Source organism: Lathyrus oleraceus, chromosome 5, assembly GCF_024323335.1.
Source record: "Lathyrus oleraceus cultivar Zhongwan6 chromosome 5, CAAS_Psat_ZW6_1.0, whole genome shotgun sequence".
Taxonomy (NCBI): domain Eukaryota; kingdom Viridiplantae; phylum Streptophyta; class Magnoliopsida; order Fabales; family Fabaceae; genus Lathyrus; species Lathyrus oleraceus.
Window position 1 is genome coordinate 437810789 of NC_066583.1, and position 17841 is coordinate 437828629.

The window sequence follows — 17841 nt, forward strand, 5'->3', positions numbered from 1 at the left end:
TAGAATTTGATTAGAACCAATCCCTTCAGATCGGGTTTGAAAACCATTGACAGAAGTTATGGTAGGTAAGAAACCGGATGTAGAGAGGGAAGAGAAAAGATTTTTATTACCGGTAACATGATCAGACGCACCAGAACCAAGGACCCAAGATCCAAGAGAAGATGATTGAGAGAGACAAGCAGATGAATTACCAGTGTGTGCTACCGAAGCAGTAGAATCTAAGTTATGATAATTCTGATACCACCTGAGGAAATCATCGTAGTTTGGCGTAAAGTTATAAGGAGTAGCCATGAGTATCATATCTAAAACAATTGCCCTATGGAGAGTGGAGCGGTGGGAAAATTGTTGGGATCGACCGTCGGAGTTGCTGTCACGTGCGGAGGTTTCTGCCGATGAAAAGTGGGGAGCGGCTGGATCGGAAGAGGCGCTTTTGCTGGAAGGTTATCAGAGAATTTTGAAAAATGAGAGGCAAACCGGAATGATGACACGGTTTGCAAAAAAAAATCACCGGAAGACAGTGGGTCAACCGGGTAAAGCACGGCGCAGAAAGAATTGCCTCTTAGAAGGCTCTGATACCATGTTGAATTAGGAGACTAAGAGACATTTGAATAAACCGTGTCTTGAAAAGAACTACGGAGACTTTATTATATAGAGAGAGATTATAACTAATTACATGATATAGTCGATGTGGGACTATTTGATATACACATATTCTTAATACTATATTTATAAATATCAACAAACTTCAACAAATAAGCTAAAAAAAACACCTGCATAGAAACAACGGCATAGTAGGAAAAACGTTTCCGACACAGCATAAACAGATGATCCAAGCACCAAACGTATGGCCATGTATCTGTCATCTCCTGAATTTTCCTCCAATGAAAATTCCTTCATATCATCTGTCAATCCCATCCAAAAGTTTAAAAAGAACAATGAGGCACTCCTGCCAAATTGAATTTTCAAGTAGGAATCTATATGAACTATGGACAGGCACAATTACAGTGAGGTACTGCTTCATGATCGTCAAAGCAACAGACTGGCTCAAAAGTCTGATATACTTTTGGCAAGAATCATAGCTCTGCTCAAGCTTACTTAAAAAAAATTGGAATGCATTCAGGAGTTCTACTACTAAAGTCAGTTGTTGCTTTAGCCTCCAAAGCACTCAACGAACTCAGGATGTAATACTTGTAGACATCCTGCCATGACATAAAACCCTCAGGCAATGAATGACCATAAATATCGACAAAGCTTGTATCACTTTCGGCAATACAGACAAGCTACTTTCCTCAATGCACGCATAAACTTCATCACTAAAGCACTCAAATTTCAATCCACGCAACCCAACTATATTTTTGAAGTTCAAGTTATTGATAAAGGAAACATTTTTACATTCTTGCTCAACAACCTTGTAATAATGAGCAAACCTTATATTGCCATTTGTGTGATCAGGTTGTGCTATTGGTGATAAATCTTTGGTATTTTCCAGCTGCAAATGGCACTCTGACAACAGACCAAATACATAAGCAAGGCGAAGTTTGTTGCAAATTTCATCTTGACATGAGCTGAACTGAGTTGGTTTTTGAATTGCAGGGGATAACTTCTGGCAGGATAGCAGTGTAGATCAGCGGTATGCTGCTGCAAGATCATCAAATATGTCGGCAATTCTATTTGCTGCTGACCCATGTATTCGTCCTTGAATTTGAAACAGGTTTGACATGCTCACCTGAAGTAGTCCAATTGCGACTTTTGCATTGCAGGAGGTTCATGGAGCAAGGGTGACGGATCAAACTGCTAGGTTCCTGATGCATTACTTGGCAGATTGATGTGTGGTTTGTATCGATTTCGAGTTTTAACTGAGGCCTGCAAGCACAATGGTCTGTTCAGGAATTTAATCGTTTTGAAATGACTTTGGTGGGTCTTAGTATGACGGTAACCGCACATATATAATCTTGTATGATATTACTAAACACTTCCAAACTCCTTTGCTTTGTCAATAAGACCAAGCCTTCCAAAGAAATGGACCATACAGGAATAATTCTCAATCCTTGGATTTATTTGCATAGACTTCTATCATTTTTCTGAATAGCAATTGTCCTTTTGCTACAAGACCAGAATGTATACAAGCTATTAAAACTGCTACCATTGTTACATGATCTGGTTTAATATTATTATTGAACTGATGTACAATTTATTTTGCTTGTTTGGAAACCAAAACCTGCAGGTTTGAGGTCTATTTAGATGTCGGCTATCAATGAGTGAATGTCCTTCATCTAAAGAGATGCAAGTAACAACAACAAGCTAAATCATCCATGGCTTATCTTTTTGGAAATGGAAGGCTAGAAGGATCCTATCAAAGTAAGTAACATCGAGTGCTGCAGGTTTTGCTTTTGTTCATTTCAAAATCCTCCTCGCAAAAAGTATCCAAGTAAGGAGAAGGCCAAGGGGCCTGACGTGCAGATCTTTGTAGTAGGATTGTAGTTCTCTTAATTAACAGAAACACTCCGGTACCAGCTCCACAAGTTACAGAATGAGTTTGGCATCCACTTTTCGTAAGAAAAATAAAAAATATCAGGGAAGACAAACCAGTCCTGCCAGCAATTTATCTTTGAATTTGTTAATTTGGATAGTTCTACAATTCTATCAATAACTGCCTCACAAATCATCCCTGAAGAAAAAACAACACCATCAGTGATTCCTTGAGATGAAGGCATGTAGCAAGGAGCCAGTACCAATACCTGTCTCCACCAATCAGGTGAAGGTATGGTACGGAGAGCATGCCTTATGCAACGTACAACTCTCTCCAAGTACAAACTTCCCTTCTAAATAGAGGTTGTAATATCCTCTCCGTGCAATGGTTCTCCAAGTACACTTAAATATGACAGTGGTGATAGTCGCAGGTGTGCTACTACTGTAAGCTTACAAACCAAGGTATGCATGCATCTCGGAGCTTTCCCATAGGTCTTTAGAGTTGACCATGTTGCTGTTTGCAGATCAAACTGTTTCACTTGGATACTTTTGGAGGGATCTTTTGTATGGCCAGCAATTGACAGAAGCTTATTTCCCCATGCAATAAACCAAAGAATGGCCAGCACAAGGGTCCAAAGTTGTAGAGGGTTCGTCTCCAATTTTAGCCTCGAGCTTTGACCAAGTCCATCTTCTCAAATCCAAAACTGTTGGATAAGCGTTGTCCACAGTAATTTTCCAGATTTTCCCTTCTTGTCCTGCTCCAAGTTCAGGCTCCGAATCTCGAGTAGCATTTGTAGCATTTGTTACAGCAGAAACACTGTCTGGTATGGAATTTTTATTTATTTTGGATTGCAAGGTGGATTTGTGGCTTGGTTTAAGAACATATACTTCATTGTTGTAACGTCCATTGTATCCTCCAAAAGATACAAGTACATCTTCTCCATCATTCGAACTTACAACCAAACTCAAGCCCTCACTAGCAACAGAAACGCGCCCTTGAACAGATGTTACTGCTGACCAAGCCAGTGTAGACATGTTCAGTACAATCGTCTCCGAAGCCCCGCTCTTGTTGTCGCCACCACCAACAATGAACCAGTTCTCTCCTACTGTCACACCAACATGTCCTGCATGTGGAGTTGGTATCTCACCTTGTTGTATGGGGCAAGACCATTCCATAGTTTGCAAATCGAGAACATGTAAATCATTGTAGAAAGTTGCATGTGAACCCCCTCCGAAGATGAGCAAGTATCGCTCCACATGTACAGCAACAACATGATCAGACCTTGGGGAAGGAGGCACTCCAACGACATCAATTTCGTCCCAAGTCATAGTTTCCAAGTCCAGAATATGCAGGTCATTCAAGAGAGTCCTTTTTGCATCTTAGAAACTTCATGTATTCATGTGATGAGATGTTTTTTTGATTATAAGTTATTCATATGCCATGTAAATGGATGATTATGATTGAATGAATGAACGAAGTAATCGAACTATGAATGAGTATGTGGAAATTCTTGAATATGAATGAAAAAGTTTCCAATGCAATGAAGAAATATGAATGAAAATTTTGAATATGAAATGTAAAATCTCGAATGTGAAATGGAGAATATAAATGTGAATAAAGAAATATGTATGGAATTTCTTTGAATTATGAATGAATGGGAAAATGAACATGCATGATGACCCAAAATAAAATATTTTGCACTTGACACATGATTTACTTGAAAGGGGGGTGAAAACTGGTAGTAAGACAAATGACAGATGAATAATCACCCCAATGAAATTGGAACGAAAGATGAAACAAGAGGTTCATTTGATTCCAACAAATGAAAGAGTTTTCAAATTCCGCATGGCTAAGGAGATTAATCATTTTATACCAAAAATCAAGAAACAAAGCCCAAAAGACAAACATGGACTGGTCGTGGTAGCGAGTCCAACAACAAACGTTTTTTTTTTTGGATAGTATCATGACCAGATGGAATGGTCATGAAGAAAGAATGCAAACGAGTGATTGACGGGGAAAAATTTTCAGGGCCAAAATCGGGGTATGACAGTTGCCTATATTTAAACATCCTCCACTAGAGGAAAATGAAACGGCACTTTTCATCGGATCACAGTGGGGGATGGTTAAATACCATGGAGACCCGGATTTTGATCCTGAAAAATGCAAATGCTATGATATGATATGCATGGGTGAAAGATTCTTTATTTTTGAACTTATCTTGTTAGGGACATGGTGAACCCTTAACAGGAGATGTTACAAGACAAACCAATTTGTGGGGAATGTTGATGGCCCATAGAGAAATAGACAAACAGGGCAAAACTAACTCGCTAGGGATAACAATCTTGCTAGAGAGTCAAAGACACAACAGGGGAGTACTCAAAGTGAAATTCGATGAACGACACTTAGAATACAAGAGATTTTGACAGTAAGTTTACACATGACATACTAACAACTTGAACATTTTGAGAAAATTTCCACAATAAATTCATACATGACTTGAGGACACTGGAATAATCAAAGAAAAAAGTTCTTCAAAACAGGTTCAGACATGACCTGGTAATACTGGAATAAAGGCTCAACAGCAACGGATTCATACATGACCTGACAATGCTGGGGAATACCAAGAACGGTTCGGAAAACAAGTTCAAACATGACTTGACAACAAATAGAAAAATCAAAAAGAGTGTATTAACAAGTTCATACATGACCTGACAATACTGAAATAATCATAGAGAAAGATTCTTCAAAAGAGGTTCATACATGACCTGACAACACTGAACTAATCATAGAGAAAGATTCTTCAAAACAGGTTCAGACATGACCTGGTAATACTGGAATAAAAGCTCAACAGCAGGTTCATACATGACCTGACAATGTTGGGGAATACCAAGAACGGTTCTGACAGCAAGTTCAAACATGACTTGACAACAAATAGAAAAATCAAAAAGAGTGTATCTACAAGTTCATACATGACTTGACAACACTGAAATAATCATAGAGAAAGATTCTTCAAAACAGGTTCAGACATGACCTGGTAATACTGGAATAAAAGCTCAATAGCAGGTTCATACATGACCTGACAATGTTGGGGAATACCAAGAACGGTTTTGACAGCAAGTTCAAACATAGCTTGACAACAAATAGAAAAATCAAAAAGAGTGTATCAACAAGTTCATACATGACCTGACAACACTGAAATAATCATAGAGAAAGATTCTTCAAAACAAGTTTCAACATGACCTGGTAATACTGGAATAAAAGCTCAACAGCAGGTTCATACATGACCTGACAATGTTGGGGAATACCAAGAACGGTTCTGACAGCAAGTTCAAACATGACTTGACAACAAATAGAAAAATCAAAAAGAGTGTATCAACAAGTTCATACATGACCTGACAACACTGAAATAATCATAGAGAAAGATTCTTCAAAAAAGGTTCAGACATGACCTGGTAATACTGGAATAAAAACTCAACAGCAGGTTCATACATGACCTAACAAAACAGGAACATTCAGAGAATTTTCAACAACGGGTTCATACATGACCTGACAACACTTGACTATTCAAAGAATTTTCAACAGCAGGTTCATACATGACCTGATAACACTTGACTATTCAAAGAGTGCTCAATTAACAGGTTTTCATACATGACCTGACATTACTTGGGAAAAATCAAAGGGATTTTTATCAATAGGTTCATACATGACCTGAGAATATTGGAAAACATACAAAGCAAGTTTCATCAATAGGTTCATACATGACCTGCCACTTTAGAAAACATCTGATAGTTCTGGAGATTTCTCACAAGAAATTCATCCAATCACAAATTTTGGAGATTACTAACAGGGAATTTATGCAAAACAAAGATAAATGGGAGTCTTCTTATAAGTAGATCATCCACGCAAAAGGCTATGATGATTCTTTACAGAGAAATCAAACAAAACCAACATCATTGGAGTTTTCTAACACGAAAAACCTCCAAGCTTCTGGGAACTCCTCAAGATGATGAGTCATACATGACTTTCACGGAACTATCAGGAAAGACAAGGTATTCAAACTCTCTGTACATGCCAACAACAATTGGACTTTGACCGTAATCAATGGATTACAACCAAATTCTAATGGATAGATGCCAACAACAACTGGACTTGACGGAAGTCATTAGTAAACAATTATCGGCTACAACGGAGTTTGCCAACAACAATTGGACTTGAAATGATGTTGGCGACAACCAAACTTCAAATATCAATCACAAATGTATTTACAAACAGATTGACAGTGATGCCAACGACAATTGGGTTTAAAATGAGTTCTAGTAACAACTGAGCTTGGAATAATGCTAGTGACAGCTGAATTTTATGAGACACCAATGAGCCTTAAAATAGTGCTAGGGAATGGAATAAGGGTTCTGGAAATGTGTCAGAACAAAATGACATGTTCGGGAATTCATCGGAGAGTAAAAGAAACGAATTCTGGAAATGCATCAGAATTACAAGTGATATTCTGGAGATACAACAGAATACAGACATATCCGATAATACGCCGAGGAAATTCATGAAATACATCAGAATACAAGCCAAACATATTTGAGCATACATCAGATAGGTGAGGAAACATCTGGAAACACATCAGACAAGTTATGAAAATACATCCATAAACCAAGGAGTAATCCGGAAATTCATCGGATAATCCAAGAAGGAATTGAACCTCATGGACAAGTTTTTTGATAGGTGCCAACTGAGTTGGATTTGAAAATGACTACTGAAACCGGATGATGGTTTAAGGGCACCAAAGAAAAACTAGAATTAGAGGTCAAAGAATATAGGATCAACAACAAGACCTGGGTCAATGCAGAATGAGCACGAAGTACATTTCGGCTATGCATGATTTGAATTCTTTTATGCATGATATATGAATGATCATGATTATGAGAATGCTGACACTTGAGTGGACTGGGAGTTGTAGAGGCTTTTTATGGATATCATGATTCCTTAACACCGACAACCAGATATTTTGTGATAGATGTTGTCAAAGGAGAATTCTATCAAGTTTGATAGCCACAACTTAGCCAATGGGATTCTTCTGGAGGATTAATTAATCATGCTAGTATAATTTCCGGGCACTCATCTTAAACTCAATAGTTGTTGACATGTGGCAGGATTTGTTTGAGTAGTTTGAAAGCATGAAGAAAAAGGTTATGCCCCTCCATGGCTCATCTTGCCCCAATCTATTGGGTCTTTGAAAATGTTCACCTTGAAAATGAGTTTGAAACAGCTCGACATGAGACGATCTCGAGATGGCTTGCCCCAATGTTTGCATACCGCAGTGACCTGACCCTAATTCACCAAAACCTGGAATGGTAGACTTCTGATTGACTGTCTTTGGATAGTTGGGGTGATTGGGTCGGATTGAATGATACTCAAAGTGATTTTCCCATGACTGGACTTCTTTCACCTTATCAAATTCCTCAATTGTATATTGTTGGAATTTCTTTAATGTTAAGTGTTGACTCGCAAATAAGATTGTGCATTCAAAAATGGTTATTTTAATGCAGTGCTTTTGCAAAAATTTGAAATCAGAGTTTATTGATATGAACGGGTGAAATACAGTGAACGAGCCATTGATAAGAACACAATGATGATCAAGTCATTCACAACATGTAAGTCTGTGCCATCAAATGGTTAACAAAAATCATTTGGAGCTCAACAGTAGGTTAACACAACCTTGTTGTAGTATGCTTTCAGAATAAACTCTGCCTCAATTAGGTCTTTTAAGGATTGTAACGTGGTTTGGTTCACGGTTTTTTTGAAACAAAAGGATATAAGGCTCAAAATTTATTTTTACCCACCCCTTCTTCTTGATGATCTCCAGTTCCTATGTTCAGTTAATTCAATACACGCATTCGACTTCGAAGGTGCGAAAGTGAAAATGAGGATTCAAGGTGAGATTTTCTTGAAATGACAGTCACCTTATTTTGTTTTTGTTGAGGATTTAATGACCTCTTTTGATTGATTTTCTGTATCCCTGATTTTTCCTGGACCGCTTCTTTGAAGCTTTCGGTCCATCGGGATGCCCTGACTTTTGCCTAAGTCATTTTGTGGTGTTTGACTTAGCGGACTTTTTTCTGTTTTTTTTACGTGTTGACTGCCAGGTTATTGGTGGATGAGGATCAACCAACACTAATTTTAGCTTTTCTCAACTTCTTCGACACCTCAACATGTGCACGAAGGATAACATATGGTTGAACCTAATTGGAGGGCGTACATATGGACGAATTTTTTGAAAGATCGAATGCACGGTCAAACTATCTGAACACAACTACCCTGCCCTAGGTTAAGATTAAGGGTTTTAGATCCGAAATAAACACCAACTTATAGGCTCAAAGTGGTTGTCTAGGGATTAACTCCTTATCACTTCAGTGTTTAGGGATTTGAAACAATGCCTTACATCATCGACAAGGTTTTACTCAAAAGCATACCACAACAATTTCAGGTGTTTCGTTTTCATCATCCTCCTTCCAATATTTGTTAACACAACAATTTGATAAACAAAAGTGAATGAGAGGAGTATTTTTGTTTTTAACATTAATTAAAATTCGAGTGAATACGAATGGATCAATTCAAAAGATGCCTAAACATTTCATTAATCTTACCAATTCAAAGAAAATAACAATGCTTAAAAGCAATTAACAATCAACATGCGAGGAAACTACAAAAGAAATGCTGAAACAACCAAATGACTGTCATTTTTAAGGAATGACTTCTTCAAACTTGATCCATTAACCTATGGGGACACCCCTGTAACACCTCAAAATTTGCCCTCCTCTTCTTGGGACTAGTTTAGCATTTTGCATTTCATTTTTAGGACATTAGTCATTGCATATTGCATATCATGTGAAAATAAACAAGTCATCCTCCTAAGTCTTTCTCAGAAGATAGAGAGGTTGAAAGATTCAGGCCTGAGGGTCTCATGGATTGATCACCAGCCATCTGAGGGTTTGTGCTTCAATTAGGGTTTTCTTGGTTCTTCAAGGAGGTTGAGCATTATCTTGATTGCAAGGGTACATCATCATCATCATGGTTATGTCATCCTCAAGGGGCTTATTGTTCAGGCTCAGATTCTTTGGGATTAGGGTTTTGACCTCCGGTCAACCCTGATCAATTGCATTCTATCAGTCAGGGATTTTCAAGGAGATGAGGTCTTTCTTGAGAAGGAGATCATCATATGATTTTATTGAGCTTGTACAAGCTAGGGTTTCATTTTGGAGCCATTTCATCAAGTGGTTGAGGCTCAAAATCATCTGTGCATGTTCAAATCATTTGTCAACCAGAAAAGTCAACAGAAAGTCAACTGAGGGCTAGGAGGTGGAGAAATGAGTTTCAACATCTCATTCATGTTCAAAAGAGGCTTATTAATCATGTCAAATGCATATCTTGAAGAATTTGAGGTCAGATCAGAAGTTTCCCAAAATGGAAAGTGACCTATAATTGAAAGTTTCCAAAAATGGAAAGTTTTTTATTCAAATTCAACTTGATCTTGCATCATCAAACAAGCTTCAAATGAAATTTTGTCCAACATGAAAGTTGAAGACCTATCTCTCCCATTTCCAAAAAGTCCAAGATCATGAATTTATGATGAATGGTTGAAGAGATATGATCAAATGATTGCCAAGGATGCATGGAACTTCAAAAGGCCATAACTTTTGATTCATAACTCCAAATTTGGTGGTTCTTTTTGCAAAATGCTTGTCATGACATGAAGTTTCCAAAACATCCATCACATTGCATGAATTTCCATCATATGATCATTTGTGCATTCAAGTCAATTTTGATGGGAAAATTGAAAATTCAAAATTGGTGCATTGTATGGACAAAATACCATTGCCAATGTGTTTAAAAAATGATTTTAAGTGACTTTGATCAAGCACATGGCACTGTTCACGTCCATTTACTACATGCACCATGCAAATTTTCAATTTTTGCCATGCACCCTTATTTTGCTAATTCCTAATTAACTTTGCTTAATTTTAATTAAAATAGGATTAGCACATGGTATATATACATAATTGTAACAGAATTTGGAGAGGTTAATCACAATTCACCATTTGTAGATCTAGTTTTCATCTCCCTCCAAAACTTTCTCATAATCAAATTTCAAAATTCTTCAACATAACACCTTGTTTTGTTGAAGATTCATGATCAGTGAGTGTAATTGAGTGTGAATCCATCAATTGTTTGAAGATTTGGAGCCATTTTCGAGCACTTGAAGTTCAAGAACCCTTCCATGGAAGTTGATTATTAAGCTAGATTTACACGTTCTCAAGCTTCCTTTTCTTCATCAAACATCATCACAAGCATTCTGGAACTGATTTGGATCGTTTGGAGCATTGGATCGTGCATTGCAAGGCACTGCTCTTCAAGAGGTGAGTTTTTCGAGCTTCATAATTTTACAATTCATTGCCATATTCTTGTTGATCTTGTGTTCCTGATGATTCTGGTGAAAAAATCAAATGAAATGATGCATTATTGAATGAGATCTGAATGATTCAAGTTTTGTGCACAAATTTTATTTTGCTCGATTCTACTTGATCTTGTGGAATTAGGATTAGATATGAGTTGATCTATGTTGTACGTGATGAGAGCTTCATGATGATATAAGATTTTTTGAATTCTGAAGAATTCTGGAAATTCTGGAAATTTTGGATGAATATTCATACTGTTCATCTTCATCTTCATGAAGAAGATGAAGATCTGCATATTTACGTCGGTTTTGCATCCTTTGCGTCGGTTTGGACCGTCGCTAGATGCCTAGGGTTTTTGAACAAAAAACGTTGCGTTTCACTCCAGTGGCGCGCTCATTTTTGAATCCATACATGGATCGATTCCGGCCTGGCGCATATTTTCAAATGTTTTCTGCATTTTCACTTTTCCCTCCATATTTCATGTATGCTTCACATGTTTGATTTCAATTTTTTATCCAACTTAGAAAAATACTAACTAATTGAAAAATGGCTCAAATCACTCCCAATTTTTTGCAAAATGATCCTCTGTTTGTCTAGTTTTTATGATGATGATTTCAAAAGTTGTGCATGGCTGGTTTTTGATTTGTGTTAGAGTATGTGAACCTATGTGCTTTTGTGATCTTGCTTTGCTCAAACTATCATGAAATGCTTGATATTGATCCAAATTGCTTGAAATTTTGCATGAGTATTCTTGACATATTGATAGATGCTTGAGGCTTGATTGTGCATTTTTCCCATTTACCATTTCTGTTTTATGGACATGTTTGCATGATGTGACAATTTGTGTCACACCTTTGGTTGTTCAACTTGTGCAATTTAATTTCCATGCCAAATGATTTTTGATGCTTCTGATTTTTTGTATGATGATTGGATTGGATGTGTTGAATGGTCATGAATTTTTCCATAATTATTTGAATCATTTCTATTTTGTTTTGGAATTTTCATTCATAATGATCAAATGTGAGCCTTGAAATTGTCTTTGACTTCTTTTGCACATGAAATGCTCTTGCTTGATGATTTTCATGTGATCCTTTTTAGGATATGTTGATATGTGTTTGAAGTTGCATTGTGTTGAATTTCAGATCCTGATTTGAATTTTTTCTTCACCTTTGACCCTAGGCTTTGACCTAGTGGTTTGTTACTTACATGTGAGCTTTGAATTTCAGGACCAAGCATCCAAATGCCATGGTTGATGATGCTTCATCATTTGAATGTTGATATTTGCTTTTGATTGCTGACATTTTCTGTTTTGTAGGTTGATGATAAGTCACTTGAGTTTGCCTTATGGCTTATGTGTTGTACATTGGGATTGTCTGTTTGTTATTGACTGTTGTCTGTTGGTCTGAATTCTGTACTGATTGGTTTAGTTGTTTCCACAGGTACCTAAGTTGCTTTAGGTTCATTTGAACTTTGCTTTGCTTTGCTGTGGTTGACGTACCACCTAGGTATAATTCCTAATCTTCATGTAGTCTGGAAGACCTGCTGTTACTGGCAGGCACCTGTCTGAAGCCCTCCTTAAGAGGCAATGTTTGTGGTTGTTTAATTTTGTGCCAAGCAGGTTAAGTCCTCTTAAGAGGCAATTGGAAGATAAAAGGGATGTGTAATCCATCCCCTGCTATTCTGTTGTGTCATTCATCTTTTTCACACCATATGTTGATGCACTTTGAATAAAAACCAAAAATCTTGTAGTGTCAGTCATGTGGAGAAGAGTTCCTTCATTCTGAACTCCCACACTTTCTATTGATTAAAGCTCTCCCAGGCCAGGGATAAGAGCTATGAGGCACACCCCTCACTCCCATTTCATCTGCTTCACCCTAACTCTCAATGTTAGGGTTAAGAGCTCAAAACACCCATTTCCAGTTGGCTTGTTTGTCAAGGTTGATATGACCCCTTGACTAAAGCCCAACCTTGCTTGATCCCCCCTTAGTTGTGTATAGTGTGTGCTATTTGATTTTGATGTTTATCTGTTTTGCTTCTCATCTCCTTTCTGTAGGAGTCGTATGATCAACTTTTGAGGAAGTTGACGTACGTAGAGATAGACTTGAGTTGACTCACTACCTGTGTGAGTCAAACTCTTGTTAGAAACCTCAACCTAGGACTATTGTGGATTACATGATAACTATTAGGCTCGAGTCAGTCTCCCTTCTAGTTTGTCATTTCCCAGTCTCTGGTTAGGAGAAAGTTTCTCCCCTGTTAAGGGGAACTACGTTGCCCTGATCCTCACACCAGATGAGGTACGTAGGCAGGAGATCGTGCGAGATCTCTCAGGGCACCCTTTTCCTTTTTTGTGTGTGTTTGCTTGACAGCTAGCAGGCTCGAGTACCAGACTCCCTGTTAGTTTGTTTGTTAAATTTTTTGTTGCTTTTGACGACTCAGCGTCCGGTTAACCTCTTGTTTGCTTGGAGTCTGACGTAAGTCCAGCGATTGGCAGTCGGTTTCCTGTGTTTGTTTGTGTGGAGTCTGACGTAAGTCCAGCGATTGGCAGTCGGTTTCCTGTGTGTGTTTGCTTGGAGTCTGATGTAAGTCCAGCGATTGGCATTCGGTTTCCCGTTTGTTTGTTGTGTGCTTGGAGTCTGATGTAAGTCCAGCGATTGGCAGTCGGTTTCCTGTTTGTGTTTGTGTGCTTGGAGTCTGATGTAAGTCCAACGATTGGCATTCGGTTTCCTCGTTTGTGTTTGTTGTTTGGAGTCGGACGTAAGGCCAGTCGTTGGCAGTCTGTTTCCAGTTGTGTATTTGCTCTGATGTCTCAGCGTCTGTGCGTGTGTTTTGTTTCGGCGTGCGTGAGCCGAACTACGGTAGCTCTGATTCTCATTCCAGATGAGATACGTAGGCATAGGATGCGATATCCTAGCGAGCCTGTTTCCAATTTCCCCGAACTACGTTGACTCTGATGTTTGTTTCTGACAAACTACGTAGGACCAGGATGCGACATCCTGCCGAGTCGGCTTCCGTCTCCTTCCACCTGTGTTTTATTCCGTGTGTGCGTGCATTCTTTGAGCAGTTATCTAGCAACCTTTCTTCTATCTTTCTGAGCGTGGATCCCGTCGAGTACGACGGACGTGAGGGGGTGCTAATACCTTCCTCTTGCGTAACCGACTCCTGATCCTGGTAATCTCCGGTCGCAAGACCATTTCCTTTCCAGGTTTACTTCGAGCATTTCCTTTCCCTCTTTTGGGATAAATAACGCACGGTGGCGGCTCTGTTTGTTTTTTCCCGCCGGTTGTTTTTCGCGGATGCGACAGCTGGCGACTTCACTGGGGACTTAGAAGTTGAACTCTTGCTGGTCCATCTTCCCTAAGCGAGTCTCTCCTAGTGCTCTCTAGGATAGTTTAGGTTGCTTGTGCTGCTCTATTTATTGCATTTACGATCATTATATTTTGTATATATTTGCATATATGTTCGCATGCATCATATTATCATTGTGTTGTCTTCTGTACAGGTGGTTTCTCTGATTTGGGATAGGTGTTCTGAGTGGGGCTAAAACCCAGGCCCGAGTATACACCTAGGATTAGTGTGGTCTCACGTTTCCTTACATGTTGGATCAGCATGTTATTGCAACGTGACATACCACAAGCCGAACGAGGTTCTTCTGAGTGAGCTCTTCCTTAGTGGGGTATTCCACTTTGGTTGGGTTATCTCTTTAGGGCTGTTGACTTCGGTGACTTTGGTTTAGACGATCTTAAGAGAGCTACAACGGCACACCCGAAAGGGAAAACCCATTGAGTATCTTTGCCCGATTGTCGAGACCATTATCCGCCTTAGGATGACCTCATTAGAATTCACCTGTGAGGGGAGGGTTGATTCTTACAGATGCATGTTCTGATGATGACTTTGATGGTGACTAATGATTCAGCCGTTGGTCAGAGTCTTATTTATAAGTCGAATTTATGGATATTTATTTCTAAGACGCCGGAATGTTGTCCGCGGTATTTATCAGTGGGGATCCGTTTATTTCAGGATTCCCTGGGCTGGTTCAGAGGATCTGGTGGTTATCTGTTTAGAGGACTTTCTGGTGATGATGGTGATGTATTCTCCGGTTCCGTTTATTTCGGAACTCCCGAGTTGGATTTATGGTTGCTCAGTACCTCAGATGGTTGAGATCAATTCAGAAACCGGAATCCAGTATAGGGGTTGTTCAGATGACTTGGAGGATGGCAAAGTGCATTGCATTCATGCATCAGCATCATTCACATTTTGCATTTATCTGCATCTAACTCATGTTTATCCATATGTAGGGGACATTCTTGATCGAGATCCTGGTTGAGAGACTTCTTTGTTTCAGACATGAGGCCCGACTTGAAAGATGATGTCGTCTACAGTTTCTTCAATCCAGAGATTGATGTGTTGAGGGATATGATAGCATTGATTACACCTGACCATGTGGGGTTGTTCCGTGAGTATTATGGTGGTATTCTGAAGGTGGTTTTCAGGCTTATTGATACAGATAAGAGTGTCGTCCACACTTTTCTCCAGTTTTATGACCCGGGTTTGAGATGCTTCGTTTTCCCGGATTACTTGTTGGGACCTTTGATGGAGGACTACGCCAGCATCCTGGGTCTCCCGATCAGGGACCAGATTATGTTCTACGTCACTAAGGAGGAACCTGATGTTGCCGAGATTTCTCTTGCTCTTTATTTGAGCCCAGAGGTGACCAAGGGGGGTTTGAAGGAGAAGGGGAAGTTGCCCGGTTTTCATCTGAGTTTCTTAGAGACTAAAGCCAAGGATCATGCTGTTGCGGGTAATTGGAGGGCCGTTTGTGCTTTGATTGTTGTGAGCATCTATGGGATCATCCTATTTCCTAATCAGAAGAACTTTGTGGACATTAATGCCATCCGGGTGTTTATGCAGAGGAATCCTATTCCTACCTTGGTTGGGGATGTTTATTACTCGGTCCATAATCGGAACGAGAAGAGGCGAGGGGGATTGATTAGATGTTGTGCTCAACTGTTGCACAAATGGTTTATGGGGTATCTGCCTTCCAGAGGTGCTTTTGTTTCTCTTGATCCTACGGTTAATTGGGCGACCAGGTAGATGGGTTTGTGGGCCAAGGACATAGCTTGGACTCACAATGGTATGGCTGGACGAAACTTCATTTATAGTTGTGGGAGCTTTCCCAATGTGCCTCTTATAGGAGTTCAGGGTTGCATTAATTACAACCCGACGCTTCTTAGGAGACAAACAGGGTTTGCTATGGAGGTTCCTCCTCTCGAGTGTGAGATTCAGGAGTCTTTCTACTTCCCAGCTGAGGGTAATCTGTCCCAGTTGAGGCAAGTGTCCGGGGCATGGTGTAACATTCAGAGGAAGGGCAAGGTTCCTTTTGGTAAGGTTAATAGCAGGTCTCTTCCTTCATTTGATGATTGGCTTAGGAAGAGGATTGAGCTCACACATCTACCATTTCCTGGAGGTGATTCTTGGTGTCCATTGATTGAGGGGCCACGTTCTTCTGTCAGCATGGAAGAGTTCCTTGAGATGAAGAAAGCCAGAGATCAACTACAAACAGAGAAGACTGAGTTGGAGATGAGTGTTGCTAGGATTCAGATGGCTAATCAGGAAATCAAAGGGAGAATAGAAGACCAGGATAAGAGACATGCCATAGAGGTGAAGCGCTTTGAGATAGATACTGCCTATTACCGCAAGATCAGCCAAGCGTTGGAGTCGTCTACAAAGGAGCATGACCTTACCAAGGAGAAACTAGCTAGGGCCTTGAGGGATATTGAAGATGAGAAGAGGAGACAAATCCTTGTGAAGAATCAGAGAGATGCCATAGCTAAAGTCCTTGCCACAGAACGGGAAACTGAGAAAGCGAAGATTATTGCTGAGAGAGATCATTATCTTGCTGAGAGGGATCATTATTTCCGACAGATGAAGATTCACCAGAAGGAGATAGGAAGATTGCAGCAGGAGAACACCGAGCTTAGGTTCGCCGTGAAGTTTACCAGGATGGTTGATGATGCAGAGCCCTCTGGGGGACCTCCTTCAGTGTAGACTTTTGTTATCATGTGTTGGATTACCGTCAGGCCTGTTGACGGAATTCACTTGCTTGAATTTTCTTTATGATTCTGGAGAATTGTATTAGATTTGTATCAGCCTGATGTATGACTTTTGCACGTGTAATGCACTTTTGATATACAGTGGTTATTTTCATTCAGTGATCGATCTTCGAGCTTTATTTGCTTTCCTGTGCACACTCACATCACACACACATGGTGGGGGGGTATCTTTGCTAAATAATATATCTCTGATCTGTATGGTGAAACCAGATGATTGATATCAGGATATTGCTGTCAAAATATTATCTGTCTCGATGAAACCAGGATCGAAAGACAAAGTGTTCCTCATATGGATAGACATTGCATTCATGCATGAATCATAATAACTTGTCTTCTATTTTGCAGGTGTCAGTTTCTAACGTGCTTGATTGTTTCAGGAATCATTGCTCGCGCACGTAGAATCATTCCTTTGCACGCAGCACGTCCGCACAGATATCCTACTAGACGCAACACATCCAGGCTGATGGATCTACCCAACGCAGATTTTCTCGAGCTGAAGGAGAAAATGAACGAACTGATCAATGTCATGCAAGGGTTTGCCGTGGGGCAAAAAGCACTTGCTGATAAAGTGGAGAAGCTCGAGCGGGCTTCAGCTGCTAACAGTGGTGTCAATTTAGAGGGTGTCTCCAATCATGGCCTTGGTGGTTCCAGGGATGGAGGAGATCTCGGAAAGAAGACAACTGCTGGTGTGGTGACAAATAATGGGGGTGGTTTTGGTGTTGCCACAGGCGGTAGACCAGGTCCAATGGGCAATAATATGAAGGACAGTCTGTTTCCTCCTTTCTTTGGGGCTGAGGAG

The 17841-nt window shown here is 39.7% G+C and overlaps 1 protein-coding gene across 1 annotated transcript; it reads right to left on the reverse strand.

Moving 5' to 3' along the window:
- Window positions 1-3057: 3057 nt before the first annotated feature.
- LOC127081223 (acyl-CoA-binding domain-containing protein 4-like) lies at window positions 3058-3798 on the reverse strand. The gene has a single exon (XM_051021504.1). It carries the CDS (start codon window positions 3796-3798, stop codon window positions 3058-3060), a length of 741 nt encoding a protein of 246 aa, XP_050877461.1.
- Between the last annotated feature and the right edge of the window lie 14043 nt (window positions 3799-17841).

What these genes read in the sequence shown, in the direction of transcription:
- LOC127081223 (XM_051021504.1), bottom strand. Translation starts at nt 3,798, where the DNA reads ATGACTTGGGACGAAATTGATGTCGTTGGAGTGCCTCCTTCCCCAAGG.